We start from the raw sequence: 17,295 nt of genomic DNA on the forward strand, positions 1-17,295 counted from the left end.
TCGGAATCTTGTATCAAATCTAAGTGATGACAGCTACATATGCTTTCTACCACCCCTTCACAACTCACTTAAATATTGGTAAAAGTTAATAACAAAAATTCTATTGATAACTGGTTTACCTCAATAAAATAAACGAATTTTTGTTATTAATCCACAAGAATAGTCGAAATATGATTTTTCTAAGTGGAATTTTATTTAATTCTAATATAAAGACAATTTAATATATTATCCCTATTAATTCAATTCAGATTCGTGTAAATACTAGTAAATAATAGTAGCGAATTTTTAGCCCACAATTTTACCGATTTAAAATTCAGCACACTTCCAATTCACCCTTTTAAACGAAAACAAAAAATAATGTGGTCAGAAAACTATCCCAATAAACATGTTTCAATAGAAAAAACTCAATATTAAATAGTATTAACAGTAAGAAAAAATTCCAAGTGAAAATACGTACTTATGACTTTTGATTTGAACTGGACGACTACTTAGAGAGATTTGAAAGCTGAAAAGTACTACAAATGAAAGGTAAAATACCCGACTATAGATTCCAATATTCATTTTGAACAGAAAATTGACAGATTTTGAGACATCGACCGAACAACACCAAGATATACAAAAATCGCGCGATTTAAAAATATCTGCGAATCTCGAGCCAATCAACATTTTTTATTACCAGATTCGTGTTCACTGGGCATAAATCTACATATAAGAAAAGTCATATCTCGTCATTTGTCGAACAGTGTAATTAATTCATTCCTATTTCTAGTTTTATAATTATGTATATCTCTATTCTTAACTACATATACGATTATTGAAATATTTGGGTAATATGTAGATTCTTATCTAGCTTATATACAAATTTTAAAGTGCTTAATTTAAGACTATTTCTAATATCCAACCATTTTCAATTCATCTGACATATGTTCTTCAAACATTCTTGCGTTTCCTCACATTCAAAATTTTTTGAAATATATTTTAATAAAATGCTATGAAAAATCTTGAACTATATTTTAAATATCTTCCCATAGAAGCTGTAGTTTTTTCTTATAAAGTCTAACCAGTTGGACTGATTTTATTACCTTTTAGTACATCTAAAGAAAATTTCGTCCAGTCATTCGTAAATCGTGCCTAAGCCAGTGTGAACTAAATCTAGTGGCTTACCACTACGTAAGTACATAGATTCACTTCACAGGGAAATGAAGCCATTTTGATTGTTCAATTATATATTCAATGTACTGAAAAAGCAAGTATTATATAATATAATACAATGTCGAGTTTCCAAAATGTTACAAATTGACTGTCGTAAGCGTACAAATGTTACGTAGATAACATTGAACGTGACGAAGCAGAAGGGTAAAAGCTCTGACAATTTCATGCGTATTTCGAAAACGACGTATGTATCTACATAGGTATACGAATGTTGCGAATAGTCGTTAACCCTTTTCGCAGGGCGCGCCGCCGACAATGTGTTAATTAAGTTTTATGAAAATTCGCGTAAAACAATGCAAATAACGTTAGGAAGCGGCGGGCGAGTGAAAAGAGGGGAACGGGAACAGAGATGGGGGGAGGGAAAGCTTGGAAAAGTCTGCGAAAGTTTAGCAAACGTTTCATAAACATTTTCCATACGCTGCGTTACTGTGGAGGATCTCAAAGGAAAGTGTATCGAAAGAGACGACATCGTAAAATGGGCCGGTTTTCCTTATGAAAATGGATTTTCTCGTTGAGATTTTTTCGCGCCATTTTTATTTTATTTCTACACGCTGAAACTTTTACGACTGTATTTTTACTTTCAATAAGGCTAACGTTACTCTTACCCAATTATATCTACATACATATGTATATATCCAACATATCGCATTTTATCAATATTCATATTCAAGGACATACTTTCCGAAAGAGTGATACGTCGTTTCCTTGCTTTACTATCAGAACTAGCACATATGTATAATATATACACCGTCAACACACTAATCTTAACAATTTCTATGTTTGACTTATTTAATACTAGCTGTATTACCCGGCTTCGCTCAGTGTTTATAATATAAACCGCTTAAACATGACTATGCTAATTGAATTAAAAAAAAAAAAAAAATTAAAAAAAAATTTAAAAATTAAAAAAAAAAATAAAAAAAAAATCAAAAAAAAAAATTAAAAAAAAAATAAAAAAAAAATAAAAAAAAAATTAAAAAAAAATTAAAAAAAATTTTTTTAAAAAATCAAAAAAAAAAATCAAAATTTTTTTTGCCTTCTAGGGCTTCGCCCTCGGCGCCCCCCTGAGCCTTGATTAATGATTAATTGCCGTCTAGGGCTTCGCCCCCCTTAGTTAATGCCTATTAGGGCTTGCGCCCCATGAGGCTGGGCCCCCCGGGCCCCCTTCGGGGCACCACGGGGCTGCGCCCCTTGTGGCGCCCCCTTTTGAGCCCCATGGGGCTGCGCCCCATGAGGCTGGGCCCCCCGGGCCCCCTTCGGGGCCCCACGGGGCTGCGCCCCTTGTGGCGCCCCCTTTTGAGCCCCATGGGGCTGCGCCCCATGAGGCTGGGCCCCCCGCGCCCCCTTCGGGGCTTCACGGGGCTGCGCCCCTTGTGGCACCCCCTTTTGAGCCCCATGGGGCTGCGCCCCATGAGGCTAGGCCCCCCGGGCCCCCACGGGGCTGCGCCCCTTGTGGCGCCCCCTTTTGAGCCCCATGGGGCTGCGCCCCATGAGGCTGGGGCCCCACGGGGCTGCGCCCCTTGTGGCGCCCCCTTTTGAGCCCCATGGGGCTGCGCCCCATGAGGCTGGGCCCCCCGGGCCCCCTTCGGGGCCCCACGGGGCTGCGCCCCTTGTGGCGCCCCCTTTTGAGCCTCATGGGGCTGCGCCCCATGAGGCTGGGCCCCCCGGGCCCCCTTCGGGGCCCCACGGGGCTGCGCCCCTTGTGGCGCCCCCTTTTGAGCCCCATGGGGCTGCGCCCCATGAGGCTGGGCCCCACGGGGCTGCGCCCCTTGTGGCGCCCCCTTTTGAGCCCCATGGGGCTACGCCCCATGAGGCTGGGCCCCCCGCGCCCCCTTCGGGGCTTCACGGGGCTGCGCCCCTTGTGGCACCCCCTTTTGAGCCCCATGGGGCTGCGCCCCATGAGGCTAGGCGCCCCCTTTTGAGCCCCATGGGGCTGCGCCCCATGAGGCTGGGCCCCCCCGGGGCCCCACGGGGCTGCGCCCCTCGTGGCGCCCCCTTTTGAGCCCCATGGGGCTGCGCCCCATGAGGCTGGGCCCCCCGGGCCCCCTTCGGGGCCCCACGGGGCTGCGCCCCTTGTGGCGCCCCCTTTTGAGCCTCATGGGGCTGCGCCCCATGAGGCTGGGCCCCCCGGGCCCCATTCGGGGCCCCACGGGGCTGCGCCCCTTGTGGCGCCCCCTTTTGAGCCCCATGGGGCTGCGCCCCATGAGGCTGGGCCCCACGGGGCTGCGCCCCTTGTGGCGCCCCCTTTTGAGCCCCATGGGGCTGCGCCCCATGAGGCTGGGCCCCCCGGGCCCCCTTCGGGGCCCCACTGGGCTGCGCCCCTTGTGGCGCCCCCTTTTGAGCCCCACGGGGCTGCGCCCCTTGTGGCGCCCCTGGCGGGGCCCCATGAAACTACTCGCTTTGCGCCCCAGCGGGGGTGAATCCATTGAAACGAAAAAAACAAATCGGCGCCCATGGATCGAAAAAAAAAAAATCGAATCACGTGTTCGATGACGTCACCGATCTACGGACGACGACGACGAAAACGACGAAAACGACGAAGACGACGACGAAGACGACGACGACGACGACCAAGGATATTTACATACAAAGTCTCTTTCCAAATTATAGATTAGATTAAATTAATGCTATACAAGCTAGAGTAATTATTGCAAATTTGTTTTTCGATGATTAATTTTAATGAAAGTTTATGATTATGATTATGAATTTTTATTTTGATGTATTTATTTTGTCTTTTTGTTTTTTGTTATATATTATATTTTTTATATTATTTCATAATTTTTATCATATTATTATTCTTATTATTCTGATATTTTTATTATACTGTTATTTCTATTTTTTTTCTTTTTTTTGTTTTCTTTAACTATCTTACTCTATTATCATTTTTGTTTCTTATTTTAAATGTTTGAGCTTTTCTTTTTTTACCTATATGTGAAAATTATTAATGGTTTACTTAACATAATTATATTTTTTTTACTATCAATCTAATAAACTGTAAACTGTAAATTTTCCAAATAAATAAAATAAAATAAAATAAAATAAATAAAATATAAGATTTTATGTAAATTCGCGATCTATTCATACCGATGCTAGAAGCTTTTTAATCATCAAGCTTTTTATTAGCTTCACTCTGTCAGTTCAGTGACATTCCTGCGCGTCTAAATATTGTGAAATACGGTTATTCTCCAACCCTTTGTCTTCTCGCTTGCTTTCAACTCGCTTGTTAGAAGTAAGCTAGAGTATAATGCGATTGTGTAGAATCCGCATGAAGGAAATTACTCCCTTATGATCGAAAAAGTGCAAAAAGTATTTCTTCGTTTCCTTTATAGGAAAGAATATGGGTATTACCCATATCTCTACCCTACTCCTTTCCTTTTGGGCATGCTTGGGTATAATTCCCTTGAACTTCCGAGAAACTTCTCATTAATTCGTTTTGTTCTCCAGCTACTACGTGGTAATACGTCATGCCCGTTGTTGCTGGAACAGTTGGGACTAATATATGCGTGGTAGACATCGTCATTTGATAGTTGTACCTCCTGCTCGCACAGTTCTTTATCGAATGGCTCCTATTCCAAGAGCTATCCGACTTCTCAATGAAATCGTTGCTGCTGAGCCTGAATGTGATATTTTCCAACTTAGTGAACGTAGATTATTTTAACCTATATGTCTGGTAGCCTGCGCTCATCATTACTTTCAAAATTTAATTTTTGATCTCTGTTTCCTTTTGGCCTCTAAGGAATGTTTTGTATTTGCGGCTGGTTCTTATACATATGTATATTGGTGCTGGTTGTAGGTGCAAGACATTCCCTTCTTTATATTTTATTATTTGATACTTTTACTTTATCTGCTATTATTATAATGCTATTGCTTTTTAAGATTATTTATTATTGTATTTTTTTATCTTATCTATTAGATATATTTTGGACCATCTGTGAGAAAATACTCGTTGAAAATTCACTGCATTCGATAATGTCAAGTGCAAGCTGGTGTCCAAAAGCTCGAAATCTCCTGCGGTGCAACGTCTAAATATTACAAAGCTCTCGTGCCAAAACTATCGTGATCTACGACAATGTACGCCATTTGACTCGATTCCAAAATTGCGAAAAAACAACTGTCAAGGGTTCCTAGCTGACACATATGTGCATATGTATGTAATACGTCACTCGATTGAATCAAGAGCGAACGACGTAAATACATACCTTGGCAAGGTGCTTCAATTATGCATGAGCTAGCTTGGGCCAACTGAGATTTTTCCACTTTTCTTTGATTAATTGTCGTCGAAACGATCGTGATATACGAGGCTTGCTGTGCGCAAATAGACTATAATTAACCGTTTGTACGTTACGTTGTGTACTGACCTGTAATACAAAATTATCAATGATACTTCGTATGGCACCGTATTTCTATATTTATATACACTCAACTTGTAGCTTGAATGTAGCTTTTTACAATGTAGTTTAAATTTTAAGAAGGGTGTTCCTTCTACATATATCTTCTGGCATAATGGAAATAGAAGTTTCATTTACGAAAGCCTACCCACACTCCTCGGAAAAGATGCGCACGCTAGAATGGTGTACTAACTATTGCTATTGCGCACCTTTTTCAAGTAGTGGGGATGGGCCTTCACGAATAAAAGACAATGACGAATCTTCTTCTTTGCCGCATTTATCATTAGAATGATCTCGATTTTAATTAAGAAGGGTATTTCTTCTATATCTTCTTCTAGCGGGGAAGTGGGGGGGGGGGGTGGAGCGTCATGTGACGTCAGGCTGAGCGACTTCAGGCCGAGAAACGAGTGACACATACACACATCCACAAAGAAACAGACACATTCATTCATCATTTCAAACGGGTTGGATCGGTGAGCGTGTAATACGCGCACTCAACTTTTTACGATTAATACGTGCGCGCGCGCCTATAAATTACCTTACATTATTATTATTTTTTTTATTACATTTTATACCAGGAAGGCCTTACAGGTAAACCCCAATGCGACTTTCTGGCCAATTACAAACAATACAGCATTGTTATTATACAAGTCAGTGAATTATGAGACAGTGAAAACTCGCAAATTAACGAGATATCTAAGAATTGTACATACATTTTATTGTACATTAATCAAACTCAAATAGTGGTGACATAGTAGGTAGGAAGGATTTTAGCCAATTTTTATTCGGGAACCGTTTCAACTATGAAATCAGAGAAAATTGGCAAACTCTGATAGGAAACGATCGACCTGGAGCATAGATATATAATACACATAGATGGGCCCTGACTTGGTCGGAGATCTTGTCTTCACTAACTGAGGGGTGCGGGGGGTTAACTAGCGGGGAAGTTGGGAAAAAATGGTTTTTTTCCCTACGACGCCGCGGTACTTACCTACCTACTAAGAGAAACTGTGCATTCGCCAAAAGGGAGACCAGTATAAGACGTGAGGGCGGATCTAGTGTATTATACATCAATGGTACTAACTTTTATTATGCTTTTGCGCACCTTTTTCAAGTAGTGGGGGTGGGTCTTCACAAATGAAAGACAATGATTTGGTGAACATGGTGAATATTCTTCTTTGCCGTATTTCTCATTAGAATATATCTCGATTTTAATTAAGAAGGATATTTCTTCTATATCTTCTTCTGACATAATGGAAATAGGAGTTTGATTTAAGAAAGCCTCCTTGGAGAAGATGCGCACGCTAGAATAGGGTACTAACTATTGCTTTTGCGCAACTCTTTCAAGTAGTGGGGATGGACCTTGATTTGGCAAGTATGATGAATTTTTCCATATTTATTTATCCAAAGATGTCTCTATAATGCTCTGTAAAATAACCGTATATATTGTTGTTTATCGATGTTTGTAATTGGCCAGGAAGGCGCATTGGCGTTTACCTGTTAAGAGGGCTGTACACCTGAAACCTTAATTTTGTTACCGTTCCTTTCTTCGATATATATATATATATATATATTGAGTGTATGTATATATTGAGTGAATGCGACAATATATATCAATATATATATATTGAGTGAATGCGACAGTTGCGCTTCGACCAGATAAAACGTATTTTAAATTGACAAAATCGAGGTTTCGTATTCTACTATTTTCTCCTCTAAAACTGGACCAATTTTTAAAAAAATTTCATCATCGTTATGAGAAAGATACTTTCTGTGCATCTATCGGCGTATTTCGACCCTTAAATAAGCACGCTGGACTCGTTTCGTGGGTGTAAAAAAGAGGCGATTTTATAGATGTTTGGCGGCTCCTAGCTCATATAAAAATTATTAATCAAAAAAAATAAAACGATAGATGCACCCCAATGGTGGATATCCATAGCATATTAAAAAATAATTTCTCTAGTGCCATAATTGAGGAAGGGAGAAGTATAGTACGTTTGTATGGACAAGGCGCTGCTGTCCAGCCCTCTTAAGCCTTTTTGATATATTTGTATGAATGTGAAAATAAAATAAAATTAAAAAGATCTCCTTAGATAAAATAAATCTGTGAAATTACTATCTCCTTAGATTTTTTCCTTCTCTAAAGTATAGTCTGCCACAATCTGTCTTTTCTTCTTGTTAAGATAATTTAGATTTTACATAGAATCGTCTTAAGTTGTGAGCAAATCCAAAGAACGCATTATTTTTTATTAAGGTTCATATAATAACTGTTGATAATTTCCTCTGGATTTAGAAGTATGAATTTTCAGAGCATAGTTTGTTGTACATATGTAGAATGAATTTAGTAAGTTTAGTGTATCAGATATCTGCTTCTCCCCCTGGTTCTGACGAATCATTAACATATGCGAAATTTACCAAGGATTTAAGCGTTAGTTTGTATAATTCATTGGTGTTGCCAATTTTATCTGGCTTCAGTTGAAAAGAAAGCTGTCACCAGAGTGCAGTTTGTCGTGGAATGATTTTGGCTGATAGGACTTGACCATATTATTTTATGCAGATAAAAATAGGCACTTCCTTTTATTACATATATATGTACATACATAGTTATAAAAAATTCAAAAATTGTCTTTAAATATATTTACATACATATACACCACCCAGCAACAAAGCTCAGTAGTTAGCGTGTAATTCTTTCAACTAAAGGGTCATGGTTTCGTTCCCAGGTCCAGTGTTGCTGGCCAAACCTTGGATATGTGACTCCAGGTCGGTCTTTTTCTATCAAAGTCGGCCAGTTTATCTGATTTCATTGTTGAAACAGTTCCACGTTCAAACGGTGGCAACCTATCCCCGTTTTAGTATCTCGAATTTGTTGATTATTATAAATATGCTACCCACCTACATATGAACGCTGTAAAAATGTATGCATTTCTCGCAAAAATTTGCTGTATATCCAATTTGTTCATCTCTATGATATGTATTGTATAAATATATTTTTTTATGTTAACAATGGGCTTACCCGTAGGAAAATAAAAATACGTACATATGTACATATATTTTGAAGACAATTAAATTTTATATATGTACCTATGTTTGTATAATACATATATATATATTTTATATAGAAAGTATATATTTTTCACCTTATACAAAATATTCAAATACAGTACACATTTTTTTACGCTAGAAATATTCTGGAATTACTTCAATCCGATAAAGCGAGGAAAAAGTAAGAAGCTTTCGCCCATCCGTTTCTACTGAAACATTTTTCTTTCACGTGTTTTTGATGGTGAGCACGTTTTCATTCGAACTTTTTCCAAGAAAAACAAAATGCGAGTTGATCTTCTTTCCAATGACAAAAAATCAAAGAAATTTCATATGAAAATTCTAACATTTTCAAATAAAATATCATCCAACAAGGCTATAAAATATGACACAACATGAATTATTCAAATCACTAAATTTAAAAAATAGCGATATTATATCATATATATAATATCGCTATTCTGTGTGCCTGTGTAATATAACGCTCGCCGTAGGTACTATAAGGGCGAAATCACACAGGGAAAAACGGCACGTCGCGTGCTTGGCTCCCCGCTGTGGGGTTTCGCCTACATTTCTTCAAATATGGGATACACCGTTATCGATCACTGTCAAGCAAAGATAAAATTTTACCGAAAACACTCCAGGGGATGATTTTGGAACGGTGTATGCTGGGCATGCCATGAATATGTGCAAGGCATGCCACTTTATCTAAAGAAAACCACGTATCTAAAGAAAACCACGTGCCGCGTTCCTTAGTATCTAAAGAAAACCACGTGCCGGGTTCCTTCCTGTGTGATTTCGGCCTTAGGACTTGTGCCAAGTAGACCCCGTGCGGACCCACCGGCTTGACTTATATATTGCCTAAGTTCCTTAATATTAAAAGGATAGTGATGAGAATTTAATACGCCATACGTTGCGTTGTTTCCTGTGTGATTTCGCCATAATAGTCGTTTCGATTCGACATGCATATGTATGTGCGTCACAGCTACAAAGCTGCCAACAAAATATACGAATATAATACAAAATGTGCTAATATAATACAAAATGTACGAATATAATACAAAATGTACGAATAAAATACAACATTTATGAATATAATACAAAATGTACGAATAGAATTCAAAATACATATACCAATATACTACAAAAGAAAAATCTTCTATATAGTATACTGTTTGCTACCAATGTTTCTTCTAAGCAAGTCTCTCGGCACTTAGCGCCGTCAATTGAGTTTTTTTTTTCAATTAATTAATTATTTGGTGTTTTATATTGTTTATATGTTAGGTATTTTTACAATTTTTATTTTCATATTAAATAATTTAATATAAATATATTTAAAAGGTATTTGAAAAAAATACGAGCGCGTGCGGATCGAACACATTTCTTTTAATTGTTTTTTTATTTAATAACTTGATGTGCCATTACCCATGCGATGATATTTCATCGGGCACAATACTAGTGTATACATAATATGTATATATGTTACAATGAAAGCATATTTCAAGTGAAAATATATTTTCACTAGTGAACATATACACATTTTCACCAATTCAAGCAGTGAAAATGTATCAAACAATGAATTTACAACGTTTAACTCTATAAATTTAACCCTAACAACCCAATCTTAAATTAATAGGGCCAACCCTTACCTAACCTAAACTATCCTAACCCATAAATAATACCAACCCTAACAATCTTATCTTAAATGAATAAAACCAACTCTGAAAATTTAAACGTTAAATATATTTTCACTTAACATATAATATAATATCTTTATGTTTGTCGCGTCGGAAAACTCTTTAGTGACACTAAATTATGCACAGATGTTAATTATTAAAAGGTCGTTCAAGTTACGACTTGGCCAATTTAATTTCGAGTATTTTTAAAGTGGAAAGTTCTCAATATCGATCAGTCAGAATGTTTTAAACAATGTTATGGCCGTATTGTTTCCAGTTTGGCACCGGAAGTGAACCCCATTGACCCATTTCGCACAAACACGACAAATTGCTCTTATTTATTAACGGCAAACGCTCCACGCTTACATCACACATGGGATTGTGATACTGAAACTTCATTTCGTATGTATTTCATACGCATAAAATGGACATACGCGGTTATAAATTCGCAGACATTACATTTCTGACGTTTATTGTCATGTATTATATGTATGTAAGTCGGCTCTATGCTAGAAAATACATTTGAAAGCTTCCATAATTGATTTTTCACTAAAGAAAGGTATAGAAGTATAACCAGCAGAATAAACTAGTGGTTAGCATATAATGCTTTGAACATAGTGGTCATGGGTTAACATCCCACTGGTTTCTGCTGGCCAGGCCTTGGATTTTTTATACTCTAGGTCGATCGTTTCCTACCAGAGTTTGCCAATTTATCTGATTTTCAAACAAATTGGCAACCTTACCCATTTTTCACGCAAAATCGCGAGTTTTCAGAAATCTCGAATTTTGCTGAATTGTATAGAATGCTGCAAATTTACAAATTTGACCATAGATGTCACTATGGATGCCAATCGATATGTATTTACTGAATTTCGCTGAATTGTTTAAAAAATGCTGCAAATTTACAAATTTGACCATAGATGTCTCTCGGATGTGAATTGATATGTATTTACTTTGTATAATACTTGTATCAAATGTACAATGTTTGTGGACAACGAAGATGCATTTGGGCTACCTGATAGGCCTTCTTGGTACAAATCAAAAATTAAAATATCCTAAAATTGCTCTTTTGTCCTTTATTTTGTAATATCGACCATTGCTAAAAATATTAATTGATATGTATTTACTGAATTTCGCTGAATTTTTTACAGGCTGCAAATTTTTTATTTTATTTTATTTTTTATTTTACATATATACCAGGAAGGCCTTACAGATAAATCCCAATGCGCCTTCCTGGTCAATTACAAATACAAATGCAGCATTTTTTTTTATTATAAGTCGTTGAATTGCGAGACACTGAAAAAACTCGCAAATTAACGAGACATCTATGAATTGTACATAAATTTTTATTGTACATCCATCAAATTTCAAATAGTGGTGACATAGTAGGTAGGAAGGATTTTTAGCCAATTTTTTTTCCGGGAACCGTTTCAACAATGAAATCAGAGAAAATTGGCAAACTCTAATAGGAAACGATCAACCTGGAGTCACAAATCCAGGTCTGACCAACAGCATACTCTGAAAAATTCATTTTCATTCAGGGATAGAACCCGGCACCTTCTTGACGGTAAGCAGAAGCTTAACGTCCGAGCTATGCTGCTTGCTATGCAAATGTACAAATTTGATCATAGATGTCTCTGTCTATATTAATTGATATGTATTTATTTACTTTGTATAATACTAATAATATCTGTATCAAATGTACAATGTTCCTGGCGAGGAAGGTGCATTGGGGTTACCTGTTAGGCCTTCTTGGTATAAATTAAAGATAAAATAAAATATGGGTGTGGTAATATTAAATAGCACTGTATTTGTAATACAAAATATACTTCATCGTAAAATTTTATTGGTTTTGATTAATATAAAATATATTTTCATTGATGAAATACTAACGTTTTGAACTGATTCTTATTATTTGCAAGGCTCTTTTAATACATATAATAATTTTGTATTTGTTTTCTGTTTCAGAAATGGAAATCGTGTCTGAAGGGAGGAACTTCAGATTGCTTCAAGAGGAAGAGCTTCCAGCTATTTTAGACTTTCTGGAAAAGTATTTACCTGATTCGCTTAAGGTGAGACTTTTTACTTTATCTATATATGTACATACATACGTAGTAACAATAGATGAAATTTTGTGATCATGCGAAAATTCGAACTTGAGATTTTGTCTGATTCGAACTCGGAATCGATCACTGATTACGTTTTCATGATCTAGAAAAAAATGTGTGTCAGTGAATTTTGGGGATTTTTTGAACATCGATAGTCTTATCGAACTGAAACTTAGCATCGGTTACTGAAATTCTTATTGAAACGATGTAATTTTTTTTTCAAATTTTTAAATTAACCGGAAATGGTACCTCCTACCAAAAATAATCCAACCAATTTTGTCGCTTTGGGGTAATTCCAGTCATGACACATATTATGTAATAAAAAATTAAAATCAAATAACTATTAATAAATAAGCCAGCTCAGTTTTTATAATGGAGTTGTGAATTGAGCCTTTGTATTTCCACATATATATCAGTGGCGTGCGGTGACTTTTCAATCAGAGGATGCTATCCAAAACACGATCAGTTTATTTTTTTAAATTTTATCTTATTCTTCCAAACATTGTCATATTTATATTTATTAAAATGTCTACGATTTGTTTTCGTTTTTTATTGAATGAATATTCAATATTGGTGTGGGTTTTGGGCTCTTAACAATAATCTCTTTTTCATTACATGGTAGAGAAGCAAATGTCCTTTTTAGTACATTTTTAATTAAACAATTGTAATTATTGTTAACAACGGCGATAAATCCACTTGCATTGTCACTTTGGCTATCTATATTTAGGGCCATAATAAATTACAATAAAATAATATAACTTAGGACGTAACGTACGAAATATCAATCAACGAATCAAGCGAAAGTAAATAAATACGCAAAAGGAGATTTTGCTTCCAGAGCAAGTGTCGCGCGAGCGAGACGGCTGTTGAGTCGTCTCACTCATGCGCATACGCAAGAGTGACAGCTCACTTGTGCGCATGCGCAAAAGATTTGTAGAGAACTTCAGCATCCAAGGCGATACGACCTTGATGTAAAACAAGCATCGGTCGCGTAGACAGCTACGGCCTTTCATCGGGGATGTTCGTTTATGTCAATTTTGAATCAGACAAAAGATCGTATATATCATAATCACGTTATCAAAAATAAGTGAAAGAGAAATATAACTAAGAACTTCAGAAAACAAACGTATGGAAATATTTTTGACGTAAATTTTAAGGGATGCACAGCATCCATGGACGGCACGCCACAGATTCTGTATCCTTTTCTGTTCTCTAACTTGTACATAAATTCAATAAATAATTATAATATAATGCAATATTGTTATTTGTTTCAGTTTCATCAAACTATTAAAACTTATTTGAATAATCGCGTTTGGGACTTCCATTTTTATGTATCGAGAAATTGGCCAGTTGAGCCCGTGTGCCTTCATTTTCCAGGCTGCACTAGCACGGTAACAAATTCAAACTATGTAATGATCATTATTTATATACATATATGTACATTATTGTGTGTATTAAACGTGTGGTTTCGTTTGATTTCAGCCGAATGGACGATTGTATGAGAGTTTTAGTGTGTTTTGTCCCAGTGATAGTCTGGAATCTATAGATTTAATCAGAGAGGAAGATATACTTATTGATTGGACCCGCCCACTATTCTTAAACTTCACTCACAGCTCGATCGTGGACAGGATCGAGGAGTTTTATAAAAATATGGGAACGTTAGAGAAAGTGCACGGTGATGTCTACGTATTCGAAGACTCGCCCATGGACTTCAATATGGACGAGTAAGACCACCTTCTACAGTATCTACAATCCATCAATGACATAAATCAGCATAATCAAATATTATATATACATATAACTACATACATAGTGCTGTACCCGATGAAATATAAAAATGAATTTTCAATAGATGGCGGTAAACGTTCAGAGACTTAGCGCCGTCTATTTTCCAAGAGGAAACATTGGTAGCAAACAGTATATATAGAAGTCTCTGAGCATGTGGCGCCATCTATTGAAAATTTATTTAATTAATTAATTTTTCTATTGATATTTTATATTTTTTATATGTTGGTAGTAGAGGTTGTGATTTCTCGACATTTTTTGACTCTCGAGATTCGAGAATCTCATTTTCTCGGAATATTTGAATCTCGATAATTCGAAATTTTCTTTTTTGTTTCTCGGTATTTTCGAGAATTCTCGAGTATAATTTATTTATTTTAATATAGTGAATCGATTTGTTTTAGTATATAAAATTGACAACACACAAAAATCAAATGGGTACAAAGACTATATTGTAACTTTATTAAAGTCATGATGAAAGAAAGATACAATAGAACATTGAATAGAAAAGAAAAGTAGAACTATATAAAAAAAAATTATAAAAGAAGACATGAAAAGAAAAATATAGAATAGTAAAAATAACAATATGTAACAACGAATTTTATAAAACTACTAGTGTTTCTATACGGCTTTGCCCGTGTTTTGTATACATATATTCATACTAAACATTTGACACAAAATTATTTACGAGTTAACAAGTATATAAATCAATCAATTTATTGAACAAAAACATTTAGTGATAAATTTAAAACATCCTCGATATTTTCGAGATTCTAATAAACGATCTCTCGAGAAACGAGAATCGCGAACTTTCATAATAAAATTTTCTCGAGAAATGACAATCTCGAAATTTCACAATAAAATATTCTCGAGAAACTAAAATCAAAGTTTCTCGAGAAATATCGATGCAAGAGATCACAACCTATAGTTGGTAGGTAGGTAGATAGTTTTTATCATTTTTTTTCATATTAACACTGTGCGGCCGCTGACTTATATTTGTATCATGTTGGGTGCACAACGCTTACTGACCGCTTCTGTGATTCACGACTGCGCAAATATATTTTTCAGTCCTATGATATATATTTGTATCACGTTTTCCCAAAAACGAAAACTTGATACAAAATTGTATCAACGGCCACAAACGATTGACGCAAACGTGATACAAAAATATATCAGCGGACTGAAACAGTTTGCGCAGTCGTAAATCATATACATATGTACCAGCGGTCACTAAGCGTTGTGCACCCAACATGATACAAATATGAGTCAGCGGCCGCTATCGCGTTAACCAATTAAATATAAATATTGAATTAAATATATTTAAAAGATATTTGAAAAAAAATCGACCGCGTGCGGATCGAACACGGTACTGATATATATTTTTTATTTTTTTTTATTTAAATATAGATAAAGATAAAACGCCAGACAGACTGAACCACAGATTAACGACACGTGTACCTTATGCGTGCGCACTGCTCGCACTTACACTAAGCGAAATCTACCCGAAGTCCCGACATACCTACCCTGTATACGTTCTGTGCTTCTGATACTTTAGTTCCGAATTTTGCCTTATTAAACTCGCCAGAAAGATCCAACTCAATTTTAATAATTACCATTTTAATAAAAGCATCTGTGCACTTCGAAAGGTTACTCGTTATCTGATGTGCAAGCTATCATTCGTGAAGTCGAGAATTGCGTTTAAAGCAGCCATCCAGTTAATCTGTGGTTCAGTCTGTCTGGCGCTTGTCGATCGTTTGCACCAAACCCATATAAGCATATTGTATTTAGTTTTTAATGCATCTATGTTTCTAGTACTGTTTGAATATTGTGATTGTGTGTCTAAAATTGGCTTAATTTGCATTTCCAGATTACCGAGCGATGTAGAAATGTGCCGTCTGAAGCCGCAGCACATGCAGTCGATACACAACTTGTATCCCGCTAACGATATGGAGTGTGTCGACGTGTTCGAAAAATTAGTTTCAGAGCTGCCAGCCTACGGCATATTCTCGTCTGGTGAATTGGCCGCTTGGATGGTTCAGTCGTACTATGGTGCTATGTTCTCAATGCAGACAAAACCCGAGTTTAGACGGAAAGGTTACGGTATTCATTTAGCTAAGTATCTAACTAAGGAAGTGTCGGAGAGAGGGTATAAGCCGTTCGTCGTCATACGCCCCGAGAACGACGCCTCTAAAAGCTTGTACACAAAATTAGGATTTAAGAAAAATTACCAGATGATAAGAGCGGTGCTACGACCCGACAACCACGAACAGAACGGCACTCTGTCGTCCGAGAACGGAGAGATCGAGGCTGTCGGAGTCGACTAATGAAACCGAAACGTCGACTTGCAGTTCAGTATAATCTTGTCGCACAGCATTTTCTCCGCAATACGTGTTAACTTATATTTCTCTTTATATAAAATTAAATATATTGTACAATTACGACGCCATTTTGTTGAAAAATGTGAACAAAACCACCCTTAAGTACTTAAATTTTTGACTTCCTCCACTGAAATCAGCAACTGCAAGCCACTTTAGCGTTAAGCGTCTCTGATGGACCGTTCGTACCGGGGCATTTGAACGACAGCCCATGTCGGCGATGAAATTCGTAAATCTTGAGACTTTACTATCACTCATATGCAATTATCTCTTTGAGATCAGTGCGAAATGTTATACGTACATATAAACATCGTTATTGATGCACACATACTACTGGCAGCAAAAAAAAATACGTTTTGACAGATGCCCGACCAAGAGAGCGATTTATCGTTTCAAAGTTACTTAAATATATTTCAACTACAGTAGAACCTCCACTATCCGGACTAATTGGGATGAAGGTAGTTCGGATAATCGAAAAAATCACATTTGAAAGGGAAAGACGTGTACATTCAGTATGAATAATTTTTATTTGTTGTCATTTACACATACAATAACATGAGGATCAATATTAAATAAATTATTATTTATTAAGAAAATAATGGATGTTTGCATAAAGTTAGCTATTCTTATTAAAGCTGCCAAATCGCGATAATGGACCAGATATTGACTGTCCAGACGATCGTCTTTGAATGAACCACATAAAAATATACTC

At 36.7% G+C, this 17,295-nt stretch overlaps 1 protein-coding gene across 1 annotated transcript in view; it reads left to right on the forward strand.

Annotated features, from left to right (window-relative positions):
- LOC143911542 (uncharacterized) overlaps positions 1-17,056 on the forward strand; it is a 115,578-nt gene extending 98,522 nt beyond the window's left edge. The window contains exons 2-5 of the mRNA XM_077430450.1: positions 12,287-12,390; positions 13,701-13,817; positions 13,909-14,150; positions 16,076-17,056. Of these exons, the coding sequence (XP_077286576.1) occupies positions 12,289-12,390; positions 13,701-13,817; positions 13,909-14,150; positions 16,076-16,532 (918 nt within the window). The 5' untranslated portion in view covers positions 12,287-12,288 and the 3' untranslated portion in view covers positions 16,533-17,056. The remainder of the gene's footprint in view (positions 1-12,286; positions 12,391-13,700; positions 13,818-13,908; positions 14,151-16,075) is intronic.
- Positions 17,057-17,295: the final 239 nt, after the last annotated feature.

This window comes from Arctopsyche grandis, chromosome 5, assembly GCF_051622035.1.
Source record: "Arctopsyche grandis isolate Sample6627 chromosome 5, ASM5162203v2, whole genome shotgun sequence".
Lineage (NCBI taxonomy): Eukaryota > Metazoa > Arthropoda > Insecta > Trichoptera > Hydropsychidae > Arctopsyche > Arctopsyche grandis.